The sequence below is a fragment of the Quercus suber genome, unplaced genomic scaffold (assembly GCF_002906115.3).
Source record: "Quercus suber isolate HL8 unplaced genomic scaffold, Cork oak 2.0 scaffold_110, whole genome shotgun sequence".
In the NCBI taxonomy this organism is placed as follows: domain Eukaryota; kingdom Viridiplantae; phylum Streptophyta; class Magnoliopsida; order Fagales; family Fagaceae; genus Quercus; species Quercus suber.
In genome coordinates, this window is record NW_027069575.1 from 816,707 (window position 1) to 841,771 (window position 25,065).

Sequence of the window (25,065 nt, forward strand, 5' to 3'; positions counted from 1 at the left end):
GTGATAGATATGAAATCAAAAATAATAAAGAAGTTTTTAAACTTCGTAATTATTGAAGGAAATATTGGAGAGAATGGATATGATTATATATTGAGAAATGATCAAACATTGGATTGATGTGATGGGTTTTAATACTTAAATTTAATTTATTAGGAATAATGGTGACTTCATCTTTCAAAAAAATTTAAATAATTTTGAATTAGGAAAAAGAAAATAAATCTTTATTTTTTAAATTTACTTTCTATTATTTATTAGATGCTAGACTTTTGTATCCATAGCAAAGCAAACATAAAAGGTATTGAGCTGTTTCTTGCAATAGTTTGCACCTCTTACGATCTTATGTTTGCTTTTCGTTGCTGCTATGGATATAAAAGGCCAGCAAGTATCTAATACATAATAATATGAAGTGATTTCAGCCATGAATGATTTATTTAATTTAAAAAAAAATTTAAAATTAGTGAAAATTTTTTGGAAGATAAAGTCACCAATATTTGATTACCGGTGTGTTGAAAGAGATGAAGAACGTATAATCCGCCCTCACCCTTGTTTTTGGTGGGTTTTTGGTTGACTTGTTTGGTGGGTTGTTGGTCGACAACCATTATTTTTGATATTTTTCTAATGTGTATAATTTTTTATTTTTTATTTTTTTTCTAGTCATCTACTTTATTTTATTATTGTTTTTTTTTTTTTATCATAAATTTATTTTTATTGTTCTAACTTGTTAGTATCATTGGGTATTTATGAATGTGTAACTCACCTTAAAAAACATGATAAGGTTGTACTACACAATTTTTGTAGTGGGTCACGGAGTTTAAAAGGGTAAATAAGTGTTCCAATTTCGAAACTCATGGGAAAAAGTTTTGGAGAAAATGGATATATCCAAATCCATCTTCTTGATTTGACCCACTTTCTTTGGTATTGTCTTAATTGGAACATTGGTATCCAAGATTAGTTGTTTTGGTGTAATTTTTGTTTTTATTTTTGTTTTTATTTTATATTTTATTTTAAAATTTGTTTTTTTAAGGGAGGTTACAAGTTGGATGCTATCATATGAATGAAATGGGATGAGATCTTCTTGATTTTCACCATTTTCTTTGGTATTGTCTTCATAGGAGCATTGGTATCTAAGATTATTTGTTTTGGTGTACATTTTTGTTTTGTTTTTTGCTTTTTTTTTTTTTTTTTGTCAAAAATGATTTCACCTTCCCTTGTTTGTTTGGTTGCGACCCAAAAAATAATTCTCACATTTGGTTGCACTGAATATTCCAGTGATAAGAGATGAAAACGATATTTAACATGTATTTTCTTTTTATATAAAGAAGAACAAATAATGTCGAACTTACCCCATTGTTAGCTACAAATTCTATAGATTGCAGTCTTTTTGCTGATACATAGGACTCGTGTGAGATGAAACTCACAAATAGTCCGAAAATAAGGCAAGTTATATAAAATAAATAGGTGGCTCATATGGCAGTTGGAATTCACAATAGTAGAAAAACTAAGTAATAAATTGGTTAATAAGTGCATTCCAAATAGACACTAAATCTCAATATAACATGATTACATTATTAAAAGAAATGTAGCCGTATACTCAAAAAATGTCTGGACATCTTTGTTTGTGTTAAAAAAAAAAAAAAAATTGTCGCCGCTGTAGATTAGATTTTCTAGCCCAACTTTTTCAGGTTGCTACCAAAATGTATCTAATAAGGGGACAGGGCAATCCTTATCCTTAACAAAATTAGTAAATACGTTTCGTAAAAACAACGCAAAGGTGGTAATAGAATAGTTCTAGAAAAGAAGAAATAGAATCTATTAAAAAAAAAAAAAAAAAAAAAATCTAGTCATCTACTTTATTTTATTATTGTTTTTTTTTTTTTATAATAAATTTATTTTTATTGTTCTAACTTGTTAGTATCATTGGGTATTTATGAATGTTTAACTCACCTTAAAAAACATGATAAGGTTGTACTACACAATTTTTGTAGTGGGTCACGGAGTTTAAAAGGGTAAATAAGTGTTCCAATTTCGAAACTCATGGGAAAAAGTTTTGGAGAAAATGGATATATCCAAATCCATCTTCTTGATTTGACCCACTTTCTTTGGTATTGTCTTAATTGGAACATTGGTATCCAAGATTAGTTGTTTTGGTGTAATTTTTGTTTTTATTTTTGTTTTTATTTTAAAATTTGTTTTTTTTAAGGGAGGTTACAAGTTGGATGCTATCATATGAATGAAATGGGATGAGATCTTCTTGATTTTCACCATTTTCTTTGGTATTGTCTTCATAGGAGCATTGGTATATAAGATTATTTGTTTTGGTGTACATTTTTGTTTTGTTTTTTGCTCTTTTTTTTTTTTTTTGGTCAAAAATGATTTCACCTTCCCTTGTTTGTTTGATTGCGACCCAAAAAATAATTCTCACATTTGGTTGCACTGAATATTCCAGTGATAAGAGATGAAAACGATATTTAACACGTATTTTCTTTTTATATAAAGAAGAACAAATAATGTTGAACTTACCCCATTGTTAGCTACAAATTTCCTAGATTGCAGTCTTTTTGTTGATACGTAGGTGACTCATGTGAGATGAAACTTACAAATAGTCCGAAAATAAGCCAAGTTATATAAAATAAATAGGTGGCTCATATAGAAGTTGAAACTCACAATAGTAGAAAAACTAAGTAATAAATTGATTAATAAGTGCATTTCAAATGGAGACTAAATCTCAATATAACGTGATTACATTATTAAAAGAAATGTAGCCGTATACTCAAAAAATGTCTGGACATCTTTGTTTGTGTTAAAAAAAAAAAAAAAAATTGTCGCCGCAGTAGATTAGGTTTTCTAGCCCAACTTTTTCAGGTTGCTACCAAAAATGTATCTAATAAGGCGACAGGGCAATCCTTATCCTTAACAAAATTAGTAAATACGTTTCGTATAAACAACGCAAAGGTGGTAATAGAATAGTTCTAGAAAAGAAGAAATAGAATCTATTAAAAAAAAAAAAAAAAAAGAAGAAATAGAAGAAAAGAATTCGACGCAATAATTAAAGAGACCAAACTTCTCTGTCTCTCTTTTACCGTATGTGGTTGACCAGCTTAGCTAGCTATCCAGAAAAAATCGGCCTTCATTTCATTGCCAGCAAACAGTTTCAGAGTTTAACACCTGTGGTTCTTGTAGCTTTGCCACCGAAAAACCACACCAAAGAAGCTTCCAACACCTGTTCTCTCTAACCTCTTTCTCTCTCATACAAATAAAGAGATATGGGATCGGTTTTCAGCTCAAAAATAAGCAAAGAAGAGCTAGAAATGGCGTTGAACAAGGCTAAGGAGATTGTGTCTTCCAATCCTGTTGTTGTCTTCAGGTTTTTGTGTTTTCTTTTATACCTCTCTCCATCAAAATATGCACACTTTATTTAACTAAATATATATATTCTTCAATACCTAATAAAGTTTGTGCTCTTAGCAATTCGGAATATATATATATATATATTTTTGGAACTGGATGATGGGTATTTTCAATTTTTTTTTTTCTAAATTTTTAATGTTTAGAACGAGAATTTCCATGTAAGAATATGCTTATATTGTTAGAGAAAGTGGGTTCATGCGGCACAAAAGTTGTGGTCATATTATAAATGATATAGTCATATTCAAAAGACTTTTGAGTATTGTGAACAAGGGGTCAAGTCTTGGAAAGCTAATTATAGTTTGATTTGTTGGGTGTCTACTTTTGATTTTTTTCACACTCACACCAGTTTTTGTTTATGCAATAACTGTAAATGTTGGTCACTGTCTTCATTGTTTATTTTTTATTTTTATATATATTTCACTGCCTTCATAATATGAGGGTTTGGTTTTAGTTATCTTCAGATTCTGTTATCCTCTGTAGCTATGTACTAATTGGGTTTGGTATTCATAAAATCGCAGTAAAACTTACTGTGGCTATTGCAAGAGGGTCAAGTCTTGGAAAGCTAATTATAGTTTGATTTGTTGGGGTGTCTACTTTTGATTTTTTTCACATTCACACCAGTTTTTGTTTATACAATGGCTGTAAATGTTTGTCACTGTCTTCATTGTTTGTTTTTTATTTTTATATATATTGTCACTGCCTTCATAATATGAGGGTTTGGTTTTAGTTATCTTCAGATTCTGTTATCCTCTGTAGCTATGTACTAATTGGGTTTGGTATTCATAAAATCGCAGTGAAACTTACTGTGGCTATTGCAAGAGGGTCAAGTCTTGGAAAGCTAATTATAGTTTGATTTGTTGGGGTGTCTACTTTTGATTTTTTTCACATTCACACCAGTTTTTGTTTATACAATGGCTGTAAATGTTTGTCACTGTCTTCATTGTTTGTTTTTTATTTTTATATATATTGTCACTGCCTTCATAATATGAGGGTTTGGTTTTAGTTATCTTCAGATTCTGTTATCCTCTGTAGCTATGTACTAATTGGGTTTGGTATTCATAAAATCGCAGTAAAACTTACTGTGGCTATTGCAAGAGGGTCAAGCAGCTGTTCACACAGCTAGGAGCAAGTTACAAGATTATTGAGCTGGATGAGGAACGTAAGTGTTTCATATTACTCCTGTAATTTCTCTATCTCTGTAGGCTGTAGCTATAGTAATAACATGTCCTGGTTGATGCTTAATTAGTCCATTACTGCCTTTGTTATGAAATGTCCTTTCCATGTGTTACCTTGCTATCTTACAATGCTTGTTATGAAATGTCCTTTCTATGTGTTTCCTTGCTATCTTACAATGCACTATGTGAGGAAATTCGGATAACTGCTTCTGTTGCCATCTTTGGATTTACAGATGCTTTGTTTTTAAAAGACCGTTGTGAGATTTTGAGTTCAAATTGATATGAGAGTTTTAGACTTAAGAATTTTATTTAACAATTATCATACATGTTTCATTTAATGGAATACATTATAGCAGCTGTGGTTGTTAAAATAGAGTTGTAAGTTACACTATATAGATTCTTAGTCGTGTGATATTTATGCAATCATTTGCAAACATGTTGAGTTCTTCAAAGCTCATTCTCTAATAGCAAAATGAGATTACAAATACTTGACACTAATCAGAATGTTCTGAAGATTAAGCATTGTTCAATTACTATCATATGCTCACATCCATCTTATTCTTAACTGCGTGATCAATTTTAATATCCATATTGAGCTACTCTGCGCGTGTGAATGGGTACCACCTGCACCCCCATGTTTTTTTTACAGATAATTCAATGTTGAGAAAGGGAGATTTTTTATTATTATATTTAATTCAATGTTGAAGAATGGGGGATTAATACTCTAGACATCTTCATTAAAAATATCAAGAAGTATTAATTGAACTACAAAACTCTTGAAAGATCGCTATGGTTTGAACCCCCTCCACCTCGTTATAAGGGCGACTAGCTCAAATGGCCTGTCCGCCTCTATATTTTCATAACAATGAGATACTTATTAATAGTTATACACTGTACCATATTTTTGAGGAACTTACGTTTTTGATGTATTTCTTTTTGAAGGTGATGGAAGTGACATTCAATCTGCTCTAGCAGAGTGGACTGGTCAGAGGACTGTGCCCAATGTGTTTATTGGGGGAAAACACATTGGTGGTTGTGATAGTAAGCCACCTGTTTCTTTGCTTCTTTTCAGTTTTAATGACAATCAAATGCCTAGACTCTTTGTTATCAAGCCCTAAAAAAAAACAATATATAGACTGAATAATTACCCTTTTCTGTATTTTGTTTCCTGTTATTGCAGCTATTATGGAGAAGTACCAGGCAGGTCAGCTTGTTCCCCTTCTCACTGAAGCTGGTGCCATTGCCAATAACTCTGCCCAGCTGTGAATAATGTAGATACCAGATGTTTCTGTGAACAATGTGAAGAGAAGAAACTACAAGTAAGGACAATAGATCACTTACATGTTTGTTTTGTAATAACAATAAACCTGGACGCCTAAATGGCTAAATGTTAGTATGTGGTAAAGGAATGAAATATGGTTGATCAGGCTCCATGTCTCTTGATGAGTATGGTTGGTGTGCTGACATGTAAGCAAATATTAGATTAGATTCAGTGCTAACAAAGGGAAGCTAGTGACTACACCAAGGGAAACTACTGAAGTCTTCAAAACTAGTGAATACAAAACACTGAAGGGAGTGTGAATTTACACAACTTTTGTCACTCGGAGAAAACAAGAATGATAATCAAACTACAATTGGCCTATCCATAAATTTGTTTTTACTCTAGTTTACTTGTTTATCAGGTCAAAAATAAAGCTTTTAGATCTAATTTGAAGCAAACTCGATTTCCCTAGATCATACATGTTTGCAGTCTTACAACTAAAACATTTCATTCTTGCACATGTGCACCTACAACTAAACACAAACAAGTTCCAACTTTTGCTTAAAATAATTTTTGATAATTCTAACTTTCATGGCTATTCAAAAGAGGCAAAATTTTACTCCTATGAGCCCAACAAATGGGTCACAGCTTAAAATAAAAAAGGGTTACAGCCCCATCTCCACAGTTCTAAGCAATCACTCATTTCTCATTACTTCTCAAAAAGTAGTGGAGCCAGCACTGCATCCGCTGTTGGAATGGATAAAGAAACTGCAATGAAACCAGTAATGCAAATGATGTGTTCTGATTTCACCTTGAATGCAAAAATGGCTCCTATATCATCGTACATTCCGCTTTGTTTTCACTTGTAATCAGAATAGTATTTAAAGCAGGGCTTCCACTACCTTTAGTGCATGCCCCTGAACCCACTCCATCTTGCATGACTGGTTGATGGATCATTTGGAGCCCCCTTTCATCTTTTACTAAAGCTAGCCTTTGTTACAACCCATAGGCCGCGAGCTGCACCTTTTTTTGACAGTGGGGCTATGGTGACGAGAAAAATATGGATGGCAAGTAAACGTCAAAGAAATTTCATAAGCTTGATTTTTCTCATAAACATTCTGATAATAATCTATTATTATTGTTCATAGGTTTTACAGATGCTTTGCATGCTTGAAAACCTAACTCAACAATGAGATAAAGTTCAGTTGAACTAAAACAAATGATAAGCTAAAACAATGCCAAGGATAAAAGGGTACAAGTCTATCCTCCTAACAAATAACAACTAAGCAACTAAAGATAGCACCTAATAAATCAAAGAGTGGTGTTGGTGTAACCATGATTTTTCTGGAACCATTGTTCCCGAGTTCCTACTTCAAGAGTTCTTGTTATTGTTCCTACTCCCAGAGTTCCTATGTTACTTTCAGCTGAAGGACTAGTCTCTTCATCCCCATTAACTTATGTATGGTTCAGATTATTTTGCAGAAAACTATTCGCTCTCTCTAAACTATCTTGAGAGCTCTTTCTATACAATCAGTTTGATAAAAGCCCTGTATAACAAGAGATTCACATAACCTGAAGTTATCTTTATCCACGAGATGAATTTGAGTTCAATCCTGATGTGGAGATTTGATTTGATCAGAGGTAGAGGTAGATGTGGCCGTATCTTTTTCTACAACAGAGGTTGGTTGAGAGTTGGAGTCTACAATATTATCATTTAAACGTGGGGTAACTGTATCTTTTTCTGCAACAGAGGTTGGTTGAGAGTTGGAGCTTGCAATATTATCCTTTAAATGTGGGGTAACTGTATCTTTTTCTGCAGCAGAGGTTGGTTGAGAGTTGGAGTCCGCAATATTATCCTTTAAATGGGGGAACCAGCCGCTTAATAGAAACTCCTGTGAGATGAAAAGCAGGGCTAATCCAAATGAAACTATCTTCAAACCGGTTAAGAAACGGTTCTCAGCAGTGTCCAGCAGCTTTATCTGTTTATACAAAGCACACAATTCATTCATCATCTGCGGTAAAAATCCCATTAGGAAAACCATAAGCATGAGCACTCCAACTATAGTCCCATCCTTGGCTGGCAATTCCGTCTCTGAGAGAACAAAACAAATAACAGAAATACATGCTTCACTGGAAATTGACATGATCTCAACCAACTGAATGTTTTTCTTAATAAATGGCTTCTGGAGAACAAGGAAGACGAGCTGAAAACAAGTGATGCATAAGAAGATTATGGAGGGAATCTTAGAAGACGAGTTCTCCATATAGGCACCAGCCATAACCCCTAGCAAAACACGTCTCACGGACTCAAGCAATGTGTAGTATATTCTGAGTTTTCCACACAACTTTGGGATAACGGACTCAAGCAATGTGTAGTATATTCTGAATTTTCCAAACAGCTTTTGGATAAAAGGTGCTTCATCTTCAGTTTTGTGATCTGCACCTCGTGTATGGGAACTGCCCCCAGAAATTTGTGAGAGATTGGACATTTGAGGGCCTCTAAAATCTTCAAATAGAGGCCCTAAGATGGTTAAGTAATTAGAATTCTGCTGCTTTTTCCATGTCCACTGGCCTCTCTTACCAGAAACCAAAAATACTCGGACTATTTCTTGATACCAGTGAAAACCTCGGCCCTCTTGATGAACTTCCTTGTATTGAAGTAGCTTTTCAAATGTAATACCTATAGAGAGGAACAAGAGCAAGGCCAGCAGTAGAAAAGACACAGCACCCAGAAGCAAAACGCCAACAGCAATCCCCAATGCCGTTCTTCCTTAATTCACAAAAGTGAGAGATGATTAAGCCACATTGTTCAAGCATAAGCCACATAGTTCTGTGCTTGAAGTTCTTAGCATTAAAACAATGACAAAGAGCATGTAAATGTGCAAAAAATTATGAATCTTGGTTTTAGATACACATTCGTATAATTCTGATATGATGCAGTTAGATAACTATGCCTTGATGGTTGTCATGCACAGAGAAGTGAATTGAGTTAATGTCCAAACAGTGTGAAACATCAGCTTCATTGCAACATAATTATCTTTCCAAACTTTAATTTTGCATGATAAATGCATAGATAAGGATTCATTTGTGGGGAAGGAAACAAACTGTCTAAGTTACCTCTAATTAGAGAGGCCGAGGCCTCACAAATACAAGGTAGTGCAAGATTTACAAGGAATATTTCAAATCTTGGGAATGTGAGTACTCCATAACCCTTTTGCATTTCAGAATTTCGCTTCCTCAATTTTAGGATGACAAGGAGTAAAGCATGCAGCTGTATGAAACTACCACCAATTATAGCTAACCAGAACATGTTTCGACAAAAATCCCTCCACCTACATGAGACAAAATCTCGTATTAGATATTAAACGGAAATGAATAATAGGGAACTCGGTATCAAGTTTTTCCTTTTGGTTTGATCAATAATTTGCTAAAATTCAAAGCATGAATAGCTTCAATTTTTCGTTGAACCTATAGAAAATTCTACATTTAGCTAACTAGCAAATATTTAAATTAAATTGAAAAGTTAAAATTTTTTTTTTTGGATGAAATATTCCTTTATCACTTTCATTAGTTTTTCTGCATTATATTAAATATTTTTCAAGCCCAAAAATAAAATAAAATAAAATTTTGTTGAATATTTTCTCCATTTGTTTTGTCTCTAAAATCCATATGTGTTAGAATTATGGTAAAGTGATTAAACTCACCAATTCTTAACAGTTTAAACTTTTAGGACAATTGATAATTTATCAATATGCAAGTTTATGTAATAAATAGAAATTGTAACTTACCCGTTTAAAATATGTGGATCTAAAGCAATTTCAGCATTTGGTCTCTGCAGGTGTATAATGCATGCTATCAAAAAATTGACTCATTATAAGATTAAAGAAGTCAAAAACAAGCGTGACAGAAAAAGTAGAGGTTTCAGACCTCAGTGAATGATTCGTATTCCATTGCAGCCAGAGGTAACCCGGCCCTATTCAAACTCTTTGGTTTCAGCTGCTCACCCAGAAAGATTCCTGAATAATGAATTTTAGACATGTAGGAATGTTTGTTGGTAGGGAGACTCGAGCTCGTTGTGACAGTATAGGGAGTGTGCCCAGTTTCCCATGGAAGACTAAAGTAGGGAATGCTCCATTGCAAACCCCTTGCAAATTCATAATACTCCATTGGCAGTCTCACTGCCAACCATCTAGATAATGCAAAAACCTGAAGATGGCATGCAATTCTCTGTATGAAAGAGAGAAGGAAAAAATGCTAGTTAGTTCTACAAGAATGATGCAGTTCATAAGGTTTGATAAGTTCTACTCTTTCTGCCAATAATAGAATAAAACCCCAGCCCACAAAATCCCATTCTAAAGAGGTCAATCCTAGTTTTCCATTTTTGGAAGAAGTACCAATAGACTCCACGGGCTACAGCAGGGCCATTGGTTCAACAAGTCAGACCACATGGTCAAAAGGCTCAAAACCAACCAAAATATTTAGAGAGTCCAGTTATATATTAAATTATATGTATAAAAATCAAGGAAAATTATTCTAGGAGTGTATTATTTCTATAGGAAGAGGAAAAGGGTTAATTTGTTCCACAGTTTTTCTAATTGTACTACTTGATTGCTAAGAGGCTACATATAATCACAGTGCAACGACCTGTTAGGTACAGTTTGATTAACTTCTGGTTCAAACCTTGGAAAATTCTGGATATGCCACAGAAAAAATAAGCAAATTAAATTGTATATCGACTATAAATATACTTTAGAATGAAGAGATCAAATATGATGTGTGGTGTTCTTATTCAAGGTGTCCCAAGAAAGTTAAACGTGCACATCGACTTCAAAGAGTTGGGGTCATGATTGTTTTTCAATAATGTCATTTAAAAAAATTTGTTTCAACTTCAAAGAGTCGTAAGATACTCTGTACCTTTTTATAACTTCCAGCTACAGAATTAATGTCAATTTACGATTATAAAATAAAAGTCAATTTTTTTTACTGTTGTGTTTCTAACACGGTGTAAAAGCCCCTGCGTAGATTATTATCATGGTGTAACTAAATAATCAATTAATGAAATAACTGTTCAACTGAGTTAGATATCATACAAAAAGATTACTCCCCGGATGAGATAAAGAAGAAAATGGACTTGCAAATTCCCCAATGGAGTGAAGGCTTGCTATTGAAACCTTAACCAGCCCAGCAGGAATAGATATCACCACAATTGAAGTAATTACAAGCCCATGAATCACACGAGGTATTTTCGGCACAGAATCTGTATATATATAAATATATAAATAAATATATAAAGTAATAAAATGAGGATAAGAATGTAAAAAAAAAAAAAAAAAAGAGATAGATGAAAAGTGACATTAAGGTTAAGAGTAGTAGAGAAATGAAAATGTAAAAGGGAAGTTATGGTCGGAAGTAGTGGAGAGAAATGGGAAATAGTAGATGATGTGACTGCTGACGTAGTTTAACGAGAACATAGTAACAATAAATGCTACGTTTTCTTTTAGATATATATAGATGCAAAAGGGTATTAATTATCACAGTCATTATTGTACATCATCTGTACACACAACCAGTTTCATGTTTTAAATGTAGACATCCTTAACAAATATGGCTATCGCATGTGAAACACAGACTGTACATTAATGTGTGTGTGAGAACATTTATTGCTATTTTTATCTCTAGGACCTTTTCATTCTTGCTCATTTTCACTCTCTCCTTTCAGGTTGCTGCATGTATATCTGACATGGCTGTAGTCATAGTAAGCCTCGATCCAAACTCTATAATAAGCAAAAATGGGACTCCAGTTTCCCCGGTTAAACCAGTTACTTTCCTATATGGTATGATTGACAATAGTTTACAGGCGTTATAAAGAGAAAATAAATCATCTGTTTGTGGAATCAAAATTCTAATTCAATATTCTGTTACTCAAATCTTTGAATATAGAAACTCTTCAGTTATAATACAGTTATATATTTGCAATTAGGCATATAAAAAAGGATTATATGCAATTAGGAAAGCTTTATATTTAAATGCCTATTTGTAAGGTGTTTTCTCCTGATAGATATAAATGTGACCTTCAGATTCTCTGAGGCCTGATGTAACGCTGGTTACGCTACCTTCCGAATCTCCGAGGCTTGCTGTAATGTTCGTACACCACCCCATATTTGGACAGAGAACGCAACATCCCTATGTTGATAAACTTCTCAGAGCTTGTATTTGGCTTCAACTCTTCTAAAATAAATCACAGGAGGGCATTTACACAGGCTAGTCATTTTTGGTTATCTTCGTGTTTGTATCTATGCATGTCAACCCTTACATGAACAAGACATCACATAAATATGCACCCAGACACAAATGAGAAACCATGGACGATGACTTTTTTACACTCCATTTGGGTTCTCGTGGAAATAATATTTCAGTTAATATGGCATATTTACTCTTCAACATATTTTCATTTTTGTTCCTTTCCAATAATAATCATTAACATTTTCAGCTTTCAAGAATATAGTAAGGGCATATATACTGTAGGATAAAAGCAGACCAAGATATTGTATCTGTCAATGTTCCCGAAAACGTAACTGGGGATGTTACTGGAACAAAAATCTGCCTTCCAATGTTCTACAAGTAAGGCACTGTATGTATTCTTACTCTTTTCTCTTGTTATCAGCTAAATTTTAGTCCAAATCTAAGCTCTAGATGAAACTTTTTAGCCCTTGATTTTCTCATTTATTTACTGATGTAAGGTTTTAAATATAATATATATATATATATATATATATAAATATATATATAAGTGCCCTGGTTTTAAAAAAATATATTAAATATATAATATATTTTAAATATATATTANATATATATTTTTTATTTTGATGCTTCTCTCTCTCTCTCTCTCTCTCTCTCTCTCTATTTATATATATTTATATTATTTATTCTTTTTTGATGAATCATTGTATTTTTGTATATAATACTATTTTGGGTTAATATGATTTGGCACTGTGTTTGATTTTTTAAGTTTTCTGTCACAAGTCTTCTCTCTCCCTTTTTTAGCTTTTGTTTGATTTTGTTTGATTTTTTTTTTTTACATAATATTTAGTTATTTTGGAAGTGGGATTTTGACTTTATATCAAAATACGATGTTGGCTATGTATTTGAATGTGTCTATTAACTATTAAAATTAAACCGCACAAGATGGATATGTATAGATAATATTTTAATTTTAACTTTTTATTGATTTATTATTTAGTTATAACATCAAAATTAAAGTAAATGAATGTGTAAAGTTAAAACTGCTTAAGATGAATTTGTAAAGCTAATATATTTTTATATTTAATATTGTCAAAAAATTAAAATTAAAAAATAAATAATAAAAATAATAATAATAATGTGGCCAATGATGTGAAGGATGAGAAAGCTCAATAGGAGCATGCAATATGAAGATCCAGTTAAAGGCAAATAAATCTTATAAATAAAAGTGTATGTAGTCAAAAAATAATTTTAATCATATTCTCTTTATGTTTTTATATAGATTATTTTCTTTTATTTCGATAGATGAAGTGTTCAATTTTAGACATAAAGTCTACTTTTTTCCTACATATTATTTTAAATATTAAATTTATAATATGGTATAGTTTCTTAGGAATGTCTAAAAATATGTAGTTCCAATCTCATGTGTTCATATTAGTAAACAAAACTCAATCAATAGTTTGAAGCTACTCCTACAATAAGAAAAATTATAAATATAATAATCTCTTTTTAAGAGGATGAAAATTTTGAATAATATATTTGAAACTCAAACAGTTTAGTTGTACAGGAAAAACAAATTAGGAAAATATAACGCATGATAATATAATTTATCAAGATATGGACCGCCTAGAAAATGAATAATATTAATCAAATAAATCCAAATAATAAAATGATGATATATTTTTTAAGATAGATAAATGAAAAATAATTTTAGAAATTGTTTAATTTTTGAGAGAAAAAATTATTTTCCACATGTAGAGTCCGTTTTTGTAACCCAAAAAATATGGGTTCCCAAGGCCCAACGAACCCAGAACAATGAATTTGTAGAGAGTGGATCGAAGGTTTAGGTGCTCGCCGGCCTTCACCAGGCATGAGCTCATTTTTTATTGAAAGATACTAAGACCAATTTACAACTGGGGGATGCTTCTTGGCCCGTGGCCGAGGAACCTTTTTCTTCTCTTACTTTACTCGCTCCTCTTATATAGTCTTCATTGTCCTATCTTGTTCTTCCATTTGTTGATCATCCATTTGCCTTCCTTATGACCGTTCGTCCCATCAGAGGCCTTATCAGCATTCAAGTGGTTCACCCTGATCAACGTCGCCCTGCTAAGGGGTTACATCCCCATTAATGCGGCCAGAGGGGTTAGGTGAATGCATTAAGTGTGGAGGTGACAGCTTGCTCTGGGCTTGTCCCCACCCAAAATTATCCTTAGTATGCCGAGGACGAAGAGGTCCTCGGCGTGGATCCAAAAAAGAGTCTCTCCCTAAATTAGCCTCGGATGGTCATCCTTCCTTGGCGTGGGCCTTGGGCCTACTACAAGATGGGCTGAGGCTATCAGGCCCACGGGCCCCACACCACAAAATTTATAAGACAAATTATATATTATATCATAACTAAAATAAAATTATCTCTTTCCACGCATCGCATGGGTCTGCGACTAGTTTTATATTAAGGGAAAGTTTAAGATGTGAAACCAAGAAATTTTTTTTGAAGATGATTTATTTTCCCAATACAAAGATGATGTTGTGCATTACATATTATACAAAATATAAATGAGCCATTCCAAATTCATAGGACAAATAAATAGGCTCCTAACCTGTTAACCAACTTCTATTCTCATGGCTGAAAAAATAAAATAAGAATGTGAAAACCATCTGACCTTAAATTCAAATCTACCAATCTCTGGAGTTATGTCACTGACATTCAGAGGAAGAAGTGTGCCCTGACTCATTTCGAGAGAATATAAAATTTTCGGTTTGAGAGAATTTTTAATTACTTCAGTTTTGTTGAGAACAACCACTGCAAAGGTTAAACAAATCTTTAATTTAGTACAATCATTAGTTGCTCGCACCACTATAATTTCACCGTTAAGTTGAAGTTGCCTTTTGGGAACGTGAGTAGTTAAGCCGATACTGCGTCTATCTGTAGAATTAATGAACAGAGCATGTAAGAACACATTGACAACAATAACAACAATCAACCAATCAATCGAATTAGACAAGGACAATTACATAAGAAGTCCAGATTATTCAATTTAAAATTAAATAAGATACAAATTGCCAATAAGTAAAGCTCAAGGCATTAGTCAGATAAAAACAAGAATTGCTATGAAAGGGCATGTCACCTATAACTCTTCCTGAAAATAATGATACATATTTTCTATTGAAAAAATAAAATCCTATTGAAATAAAAACAAGACTCACGGAAAGTAGAATTCGCATATGAGGAATCCACATATAAAGTAGAATTCGCATATGAGGAATTCACATATAAAGTAGAATTTGCATATGAGGGATTCACATATAAAGTAGAATTCGCATTTCTTGTAAGTTTGTTCCCAGCACTATCAGTACAAAAATTCTCCTCCATTTTCAAAATTACTCGCCGATACTGAGTTGTCGGTGATAGACCCACAAGGACAGAATATAGGAGGTTTGGTTGTAGAATGTTGAGCGAGGATGGTATAACTTGGCCATCACCGTAGACCAAAAGCTGTAAAGAGTTTATACAAAAATAATGAAAATGTTAGAATTCAGTTTATTATTCAGTCTAGACAGCATGACTAGTCAAAGAACCAAGATTATGGAATTCAATTTACACATCTACTCAATTAACATGGTGGACAGTTCCATATGAGGAATTTTAAGACATTTGTCAGTGTTTCAACTAAAGCCATACTTCAATAATGGAAAGGTTGAGAACAAATCAACTAGAAAACCCCAATTCTAAAACACTATAGTACTGCAAGAACCAAAGAGAGAACATAAAATCAATTTAGAGGCTTTTTTACGTGTTTGTTAGCCTTCTACTCACATTGCAGGATTTCACAGATGAACATACAAAGCCTCCTCCACCAGTACAGAGTTCACTGAAAGATATATTTATAGAAACATTCAGAGCATCTGTGAAAGGTGTTAAGGTTGTGATATATGCCGTTGGTGGGACTGTATCTGCAAAATTAAGGTATAATATGAATTGGCTAAGTGTACAGACAAAATATAAGTCAACTTGATTGCCAGAAAATCTAAACTAGATTGCTAACATCATAGACTCGGTTTGGTTTTAGTAGGCTTGATAAAGTGTCAAACTAACCTTCAATGTGGGGGTGTGTTTAAGTCTTCAAGAATTAGAATAGTAAGGTAAAATTCATGCATTTCATAGAAATTTGAAAATTGAGTAGATGGGTTTTGTAGAGCCCATTTTCAGAAAAATGTACACTTTAGAAATTGGGTACTAAAGAACATAATATAAGCTCATGGGAGGCAAAACATTTCCTCACCTATATTTATATATATATCTAAAAACTGAAGCTTAGCATATATTATTGCTAAAATCTTGTTAAGCCACATCATCCGCTTTTTTTTTTTTTTTTTTAAGTACTTTTATTCTCCCTATTTTAAAAGGAAGAAGAAGAAGAAAAAAAAAAAAAAAAACTCTTTTTTCCCTATTAGTCCACATTTATTGTTACATTTCCTTCAACCTTTCCCCTCCCTCTTTGCCTCTTTATCTCCTCAACACTCTTTACTTTATCGTTTCAATTTCTTCATATTTTTCTCTTATTTTATATTTTGATTCTTCTTTTTCCTATTTTATTTCGTATAAATTTGATATCATTTCTCTCATTCAATTCATATTTTTCCCACAAAAAAATTGTGAGTACCCTCTCTCTCTCTCTCTCTCTTACTTTCTTTTGGTAGATTTATGTTCTTTCTTATAATTTTGATTAAGGTTGATGTTTTTTTTTTTTTTTTTAATTTAAATATATGTGTTTTGGTATTGTATTTTTTTAATGGACAAATTTTAGTTACAAAATTGGATGTAGCCTTAGGCTATAACCTTACTCAATATCTTTTTATTGGAGGTGAGTTTTGACAAATCAATCATTAGATTACATCTTCTTCTTGTATACTCTATACTTACAAAATTTATAGAAAATTAAAGATCAATAGTTATACCATCAATATATATATATATATATATAAGCAGAGATCACATGTGGAAAAGCTTGAGATTTTGCCAAATGGTGCATTTTATGCAAAGAGAATTGAAATATTCTTAAGTGCTACATCAGAAATAAAAACAAATTAAATATTGACCTTTTGTTTTATTTGATTCAATGTTTCAAGAGTTTTCTAATTAAAAAATATATATTCTTTGTATCATTTAGTTCAATATTTCAAGACTTTCATCCTTCATACATACACAAAACTTTTTGCATTTTAATTCACCATTTTCACCTCTTGCACTTCCACCCATTTATATATACCCACCATTGCTCTTCATGTCATCCTATGTTAAATACACACAGAAAAATGACTTCATTTACCTTCAATCTTTCGTTGACATTTACCTAACTCTAGCATTGCTATTTCATCTAATCCTAACTTGTATGAGTTGTTTACAACCAAGAAAGGGAAGCTTGCATTTTATATTGAGTGACAACGGCAATTACGATTTTGATGTTAAAGTCGAACTTTGTGGATTTGTAGGTTTTGTAAATAATGTGATTGACAATGGGTGCTTAGGATATTTATTTTGTTTTAGAATTAAGGAGAAAAAGAAAGATACAATCTATATCAACTTTTATTTTATAATATTCCTCCAAAGTTGTTTTTTATTTATTTTGTTTCACACTACTTCAATTGAATAATTATAATAGATATGTGTGTGCAATTTATAATTGTTTCCTTTTATGATGAACTCGTCACTAATAAAATTATATAACAATTATGCTATAAAACAGATACATCATTCTTCAAAATTATTTTGCATAAGACATTACAATATTATCCGTGCTATTGCACGGGTAAGTTACTAGTTGTTTAAATTGTAAGTTTTTATAGTTTGAAATTATGCATAAAATATAGATCATATAGGAAATAATATCTGATTAACACAAAATTTGATATATATATTAAGAGCGTAAATAACATGCAATTCAACGGTTAGATTTTCAAAATATGTAGTAATCTTTATTTTATTGAGTAAGGTTGTAACCTTTAGATTACAACAAATTTTGTAGCTAAAGTTTGTCATTTTCTAATTTCTCATCACAAAGTCTTCCCTTTCCCTTTTATAGCTTTAGTTGAATTTTGGTTTGGATTAATATCTAAGTTTTTTCCTTTTTTTTTTGGAAATAGTTACTTGATTTTATATTAAAACATAATCTACATGGCTATGAGTTTGAATATACCTACCAATTGTTACAAATTCTATCCTTTTTTATTTTTTATTTTTATTTTATTTTATACCTTTGGTTTCATTTTAATTTTGGTTAAGATAATATTGTAATTTTGTAATGAGTTTTTATTATTACGATAATTTCCTTATTCCTTAATGAGTTTTTTCTCATTTTTTAATTTCTTATCACAAAGTCTTTCCTCTCCTTTTTATAGCTTTGGTTGAATTTTGGTTTGGGTTAATATTTAGTTTTTTTTTTGGAAATAGGAACTTGAGTTTATATTAAAACACAACCTACATGGCTATGAATTTGAATATACCTTCCAACTGTTAAATTCTATCCTTTTTTTTTTTATAAATTTTTTATTCCTTTGGTTTCACTTTAATTTTGGTTAAGATAACATTGTAATTTTGTAATGGATTTTTATTATCATGATAATCTCCTTATTCCTTAAGAGATGATAAATTTGAATGATAAATTTGAAACTTATAAAGTTTAGTTGTATATTAGGCAAATATAACACACTACAACAGAAGTTTGAAGAACATGGTTCACTTTATAAAAATATTAATCAACATACAAAAAATAATAGTATGATATATTTGTAGAAATCTTTTTAAAAAATAGATAATACTTAAAATAATTGTTACTTTTTATATATTACCATGGGCGGCTCTAGGAACAGTTCAGGGGGTTCAAATGAACCCCTTGAGCTGGCCAAAAAAAAAAAAAAAAAAAACTCAATATCAAACAAAAGTTACCTAAAATATGGGGGGAACAATAAGCCTAACAACAAAAGTATAAATTTATTCTTCTTAAATTAAAAAAAAAAAAACATATAGATCTTAAAAATTTTGAAATAAACTAATACATAAAAGTTTATTGTATTTAGATCTCACTTGGAGTTTACTTAACAACAATAATTCATACGTTTATTGTATTTAAAAACAATAGATGATTTCCAAGATTTAATCTTAGGAACAATAATTAGTATCTTCATCATATTAATAAACCATTATAAAAAAAAAATCGTATTAATAAACAATATGCATTAAACTTATAGTTTATCTTATATGAGAAACGCTATATTCATAATACTTTCACTATAAATTTTAAGTAATAGATTGTTACTGGTTGTTATTGAAGAAAAAAAGAAAAGAAAATGTAATTTTAGTAGTGAGTTTAAGGGTCCATTTGGTAAGAGATTTCTAGTAACATTGTTTAAGTTTTGCGAAAATACGAGTGAATGAAAAAGTATTGTGGAAATACGTATTGTGGTATTTAAACAACGTTACCAAACATTCCATAAATTAGAACTAATAACAACTTATCATCTAAAATTGTTAGAAAATTCTTATGAAAATTTTGTAAATATAGCACTTTGTAATAAAGAAATCACGTAGACTGCAAAATTCATTTTTTACCCAAAATGCATCTTTTTATTGGCTCTCTTAAAAATATATCCTAAAACTGCTTCTGTATATTACACCCTATTAAATAATATTTATATATTTCACTGAATCTGTGGTTAGTAAACATAACTGTTGAAGACTTTCAAGCAAGGTGTTATTTTAAGTTGAATGGTAATTGAAGAAAATGTAATAACAGTTAGAAAAAGAATAAAAGGAGGGTTCTTAACCAATAGTCCAGTTATAGCAACCACAGCCAACTCCTTGAGACCTGTTGGTGCAAACCTCAAATGTATGATTTCCATCCTGCAAGCCTGCATATGAAACCGTCCTACTTTCACAATTCGAAGCAATGCCATCGTCCAGCTGCAACAAGAAGTTTATCAACCTATTATTTTGTGGAACAAGCAGCCAAATGGTGAAATTCCAAAGTTTTCCCGATTAGTCAAACCATGATGCAGCTTCTTCACTTCCCACTTACTGTTAGGGCTATCCACGGGTCGGGTTTGTGCTCAACCCGTCGGCCAACCCAACCTGATCGGGTGGAGTCTGCATCAACCCGCCGCTGACCGAGAAACTGATCGGGTCGGGCGGATAAGACATCCAATTGGTTTCGGGCGGGTCGGTCGGAGTCAAGATCTGAGATTTTGGCGAGAAAACGGCGAAAAGTCAGTGAGATTTCGCCAAATCTGGAAGAAATCTCACTTGATTCGATGAGTTTTACTAGATTTGGACAAAATATCGCTAGATCTACTTGATAAGTCGCTGAAATATGAAAATTTGTTGCCAGAATCTGAAAATTTGAAGTCGGAATCTAGAAATTTGAGGCCGGAATCTGGAAAATATCGCCAGAATCTGGGAAAAACTCGCCGGAATATGGAAATATTCGCCGGAGATTGGAAATTTTGGCTGGAAATTCTTAAACATCGGTCGGATCGGATTTTTCAGGTTTTGGGGGAGGAAAACTGAGACCGACCCACTGGAGTCGGTTTTTGGAACAAATGACCCGCCTCCGACCGGGGACTTGATCGGGTCGGCCGGTTTCGGATCGGTCGCCGGTCGGGTCCTCCGGGTGGGCCGGTTCTCGGATGGGTCTGGACAGGCCTACTTACCGTTGAGTTGGAAAGCAAAACACACACACACACTAAGAAAAAAAAAATTCCAATCATTTAGCTTGACACCAGGAAGAATATGATCAAATAGCAAGTATATGAGCTGTAATTGTTCATTATAATAATCTTATCGACTATAGCAAAATACAAAAATATGTACATGTGAAACAGAATTCCAAATAGTTTTCTTGATTAGTCTGAAAATTCAAGCTCATTACATCCTTACAGAATGTAAAGACGTGCTAATTACTCTTCTAAATCAACCAACTCCCTTACATTAACTTAAGAACCACGAAACATATAAACTCATGAGAGAGAGAGAGAGAGTAGAGCACCCAAAACAAAAGCCAAGTAAAACAAGCTCAAAGTATTACTAGACCTTAACGTACCTTGCAAGTGATATTACAATTGGTGCAAGAACCATTCCCACCCACATGAACTTCAAAGACGAATACGGTTGAGTTGAGATTTGAGAATGCATGGGGAGTCTTCAAGAACTTCACAGTGAGCTCTGAGTCATCACAGAGTACTATGAAACTCAAAAGAGAAAAAACCGAGAAAAGTAAAACCACCAATGGAAGCTTGAACAAGCCCATTTCAGAGTAAACCTTAATTGAAGTCTGAGACATGTAAATAAAGGCCAACAATTTATAACCAAAAGAAACACATTTGTGGGGTTTGTGAAAACAATTTTTGAACGATGAGTGCAGTACGGAACCAGTATTGAAAATGAGATTAGTGGAGAAGAAAAGAGATTATACAATGAGTTTGGACTGTTTAGTAGATGATGAAGGTTCCATTAAAGATGTAGTGCACATTAGACCAACAGTGCAAGTTAAAGGCTTTCCAGACAGAGCAACGACAAGGATTTGTTAGTACTATAAAATGAAAAGTAAGGTCAGACATGAGACATGAGACTAAGTCAGGAGACAGGAGCATGTTTTCCTTTTTATAGGGAAATAAGTACACAGCAAATAAGATAAGATTAACATTAGCGGCCAGCTGTTTTCAAATATGTTTGGGGCTCACATGAATTTAAAATTAGATAAATCATGTGAGAAATAAAAGTTTTTAGGTTCTCTGAATCTCTCTCAAAATAATAATAATAATGAAGGCCATTATTTTTTGGTGCTATAATCAATTTTGTTCCTAAATTTTAATAACGGTTAATTTAGTTTACAATACTTTCAATCTGTGGTTAATTTGGTACTCATTTAATTTACTAACAAAAAATACTCAGGTAACAAACGAATTACACAAATAACACACTTAATATTAAAAAATTAAATGAGATGTTGACTTGTTTAAATTTTAGTAGTCATATCATTGCTTAAATGGAAAAATAAGCCACATCAGCTTTAAAATATTTTTTCTTCTATTTATTTTTTTCATTTAATTTTCTTATAATTCCTTTAACATTTAAGAAATTCATTTTATTTTTTGTTCTTCACTCTTTTTTGGTTCTTCTTCCCCTTACCCATAATCTGCAACTCATGAGGTGTCTATTAGTTTAAAATTCATAACTATTATCATTTTGTTTCAACATTATTGAATGAGTAGTTTTAGGATCACAAATTATTCTACAACTTTTTTCTCACGACTCTAATATGGCAGATTGTGAGTGGTTAACTATCACTTAAACATAGACCTATAATTTTTTCTTTACCAATCACACTCTGCTACATTACAGTTGTGGCAAGAAGTTGTGAAAAATTATGTGGTCCTAGACTTTTCCTTATTGAATTAGCCGCTTTTTTAGTTTCCAAAGAAAATAAATACAAAGCATGCCTTGGCTTTGGTTCAATTTTTCATAGCTTAAATTCCTTGTATCCTACTTGGATTATAAATGTGTTGCCCTTGAGCTGTTCATTCTCAAAAAAAAAAAAAAAGGTATATTTTCTCGATGAAAAATTAATATACTCATACTTTGCTGTACAAATTGCATGCTTGTATAAAAGGCATTAATTAGGAAAACATTGTACGCTTTAGCTTTGTTTCATAGCTCATCTTGGATGGACTTTGGATATGGCCTTAGTTCTCATATATTGTATTGATCAATTGAAGACCTGCAACTTGGTTCTAGCTTACTTTATGTGGACAAGGGGTCTCTCTTTTCAGTTATAGAACCATACTTCTTATTTTAACGATTCTATTAAATTAGTTGAGTTGTTGCTCGATATGCAGTGCAATTAATTATTAGTATTGTTAGGTTCTAAAGACTTAGGAATTAATGTATTTAGAATTCTAATGTGTAATGTTAGCAAACCATGATCAAAACAGTTGTTAGTCTTGTTTAGACTTACTCAAAGTGTGTGTGTTGTATGTAAAGTTGGAATTGAGTGGCTGCAGAAGTATTAGTGACTTTCTTCCTAACTCGATCGATCGAAGTTTAGACTCGATCGATCGAATATCGGACATAATGTTTTTTTTTGGGCAGAATTCCAACTCAGTCCTAGCTCATTAAAACATTTAGGGTTTTATGTTTTGCCCTAGGTATATAAGACAAACCCTAGCCACGTTTTAGAGGTTGCTCATATTGCTGTTTGTGTGAATCTCTTGTGAGATTTGATAGATGCTTGCCTTCACACAAGTTTGGGATTATCAAGAAGGAGATTTCTTCAAGAACTTGATGATCATTCAGTTGCTGCCGTAAGAGCTTAAAGATACACAAGCGGGAGTGCTTGTACTTGCTGGAGAATCCAAGAAAGAAGGAGTTCGTGGTCTCAGAGCTTGCACGTGGTCGTGTCAGTAAGTTTTCTACTGGTGGGTAACAATAGAATGTTAGTGGTCTAAGTTCTATTGTACAAACTTCGATTTTTTCTATAGTGGATTCAAGTTTATCTTGAGGATAGCTAAGTTAAATCCTCCACAGGTATTTTACCGGTTTGGTTTTCCTAGGTCATAATATCATTGTGTTATTTATTTTTCCGCTACTATGCATGATATGGAATTTGGACTAAGTAATAACTTGGCTTGTTAACTAGTTTAATCCAATTGTGTTTTAAAGGGTCTAAAAACAAACAAGTATTCTCCAATATTTCAATAAGTTTTACTAAAAATCTTATAACTTAACTGATTGACACCTCAATTTCCAAAAAAAATATTCAGCATTCAAATCTCCATTCCCAACTATCGATGTATAAAAAAAGATATTCAATAAATTTCATTGTAAAAAATTGTAATCTTTAGTTATTTTATTTATAGACAAAATAGAAATACACTAAAAATAGTATAGTGATTTCATCATACTATATATATATATATATACATGTTTATGAATTGAAAATAGCGTGATATAGTAGCGAATATAGATAAGCATGTTTCATGTCTACTAAAAAATACATATATCTTTCAATTTTTAAATTTTTTTTTTTAACATTCTTGATCGTGTGTTACTAAAATTTCCCCCCTTTTTGTTGGACATGGTTTCAATTGTTGCAAAAACAACTAAATTTGAGTAAAAATGCCATATTTCAAATCAATTGTTTCTCACATAAAAAAAACCAATTGTTTTTTTATTTTTTATTTTTATATAAATCTTAGTAAAATTTCATTGTGCTTAAAATAATTAATATAACAAAATAAAAATATTTATTAGTAATATTTCTAATTACATAGAATACATATTACAGTGTTTGTTCCACACACACATATACACGTGCACGTGCACACTCACACACACAAAGGAGTTAAAAAATTTAAAGGATTAAGATTAATTTTAATGAATTCACAAATATTAATTTTTTATGGCTTTTGAGATAATTGTTGTCAAAGCAACTAAACATGAGTAAGAATGTCATATTCTAAATTTTTATTATTATTCCAACTAAAAATGATTTTCTATATAGAGTTTATAAAAATAATTATATAAATTCATTTAATATAAATAATTAATGCACAACAATAGATAATATTATCATCGGTAAGTGTTTGTTCCACACACACATATACACGTGCACGTGCACACTCACACACACAAAGGAGTTAAAAAATTTAAAGGATTAAGATTAATTTTAATGAATTCACAAATATTAATTTTTTATGGCTTTTGAGATAATTGTTGTCAAAGCAACTAAACATGAGTAAGAATGTCATATTCTAAATTTTTATTATTATTCCAACTAAAAATGATTTTCTATATAGAGTTTATAAAAATAATTATATAAATTCATTTAATATAAATAATTAATGCACAACAATAGATAATATTATCATCGGTCTGGTACTGGATTTAACGTCCCCCTCCCCCCCGGGAAAATGCCTAATGCATTTACTTTA

The 25,065-nt window shown here is 31.8% G+C and overlaps 2 protein-coding genes across 2 annotated transcripts; one reads left to right on the plus strand and one right to left on the minus strand.

Moving 5' to 3' along the window:
* Nucleotides 1–3,035: 3,035 nt before the first annotated feature.
* On the plus strand, nt 3,036–6,009 carry LOC111991481 (glutaredoxin). Its single transcript, XM_024023249.2, has 4 exons — nt 3,036–3,364; nt 4,479–4,567; nt 5,526–5,624; nt 5,764–6,009. Exons 1-4 carry the CDS (start codon nt 3,264–3,266, stop codon nt 5,847–5,849), a joined length of 375 nt encoding a protein of 124 aa, XP_023879017.1. The 5' UTR covers nt 3,036–3,263; the 3' UTR covers nt 5,850–6,009.
* Nucleotides 6,010–6,944: 935 nt separating this feature from the next.
* Nucleotides 6,945–21,416, minus strand: LOC111991478 (uncharacterized). The gene is made up of 10 exons (XM_065775357.1): nt 21,177–21,416; nt 20,157–20,468; nt 19,906–20,041; nt 15,899–16,035; nt 15,289–15,577; nt 10,935–11,101; nt 9,772–10,071; nt 9,633–9,676; nt 8,962–9,176; nt 6,945–8,614 (listed from the first exon to the last, which is right to left on the minus strand). The coding sequence occupies exons 1-10, from the start codon at nt 21,414–21,416 to the stop codon at nt 7,452–7,454; spliced, it is 3,003 nt and encodes a 1,000-aa protein (XP_065631429.1). The 3' UTR covers nt 6,945–7,451.
* Between the last annotated feature and the right edge of the window lie 3,649 nt (nt 21,417–25,065).

Coding starts and splice junctions, on each gene's coding strand:
- LOC111991481 (XM_024023249.2), top strand. CDS start 3,264: ATGGGATCGGTTTTCAGCTCAAAAATAAGCAAAGAAGAGCTAGAAATG. Junction 3,365..4,478: donor AATCCTGTTGTTGTCTTCAG/GTTTTTGTGTTT, acceptor ATAAAATCGCAG/TAAAACTTACTGTGGCTATT. Junction 5,625..5,763: donor ACACATTGGTGGTTGTGATA/GTAAGCCACCTG, acceptor CTGTTATTGCAG/CTATTATGGAGAAGTACCAG.
- LOC111991478 (XM_065775357.1), bottom strand. CDS start 21,416: ATGTCTCAGACTTCAATTAAGGTTTACTCTGAAATGGGCTTGTTCAAG. Junction 10,072..10,934: donor ATCCGGGGAGTAATCTTTTT/GTATGATATCTA, acceptor TCTTTCATACAG/AGAATTGCATGCCATCTTCA. Junction 9,177..9,632: donor GATCCACATATTTTAAACGG/GTAAGTTACAAT, acceptor TGTCTCATGTAG/GTGGAGGGATTTTTGTCGAA.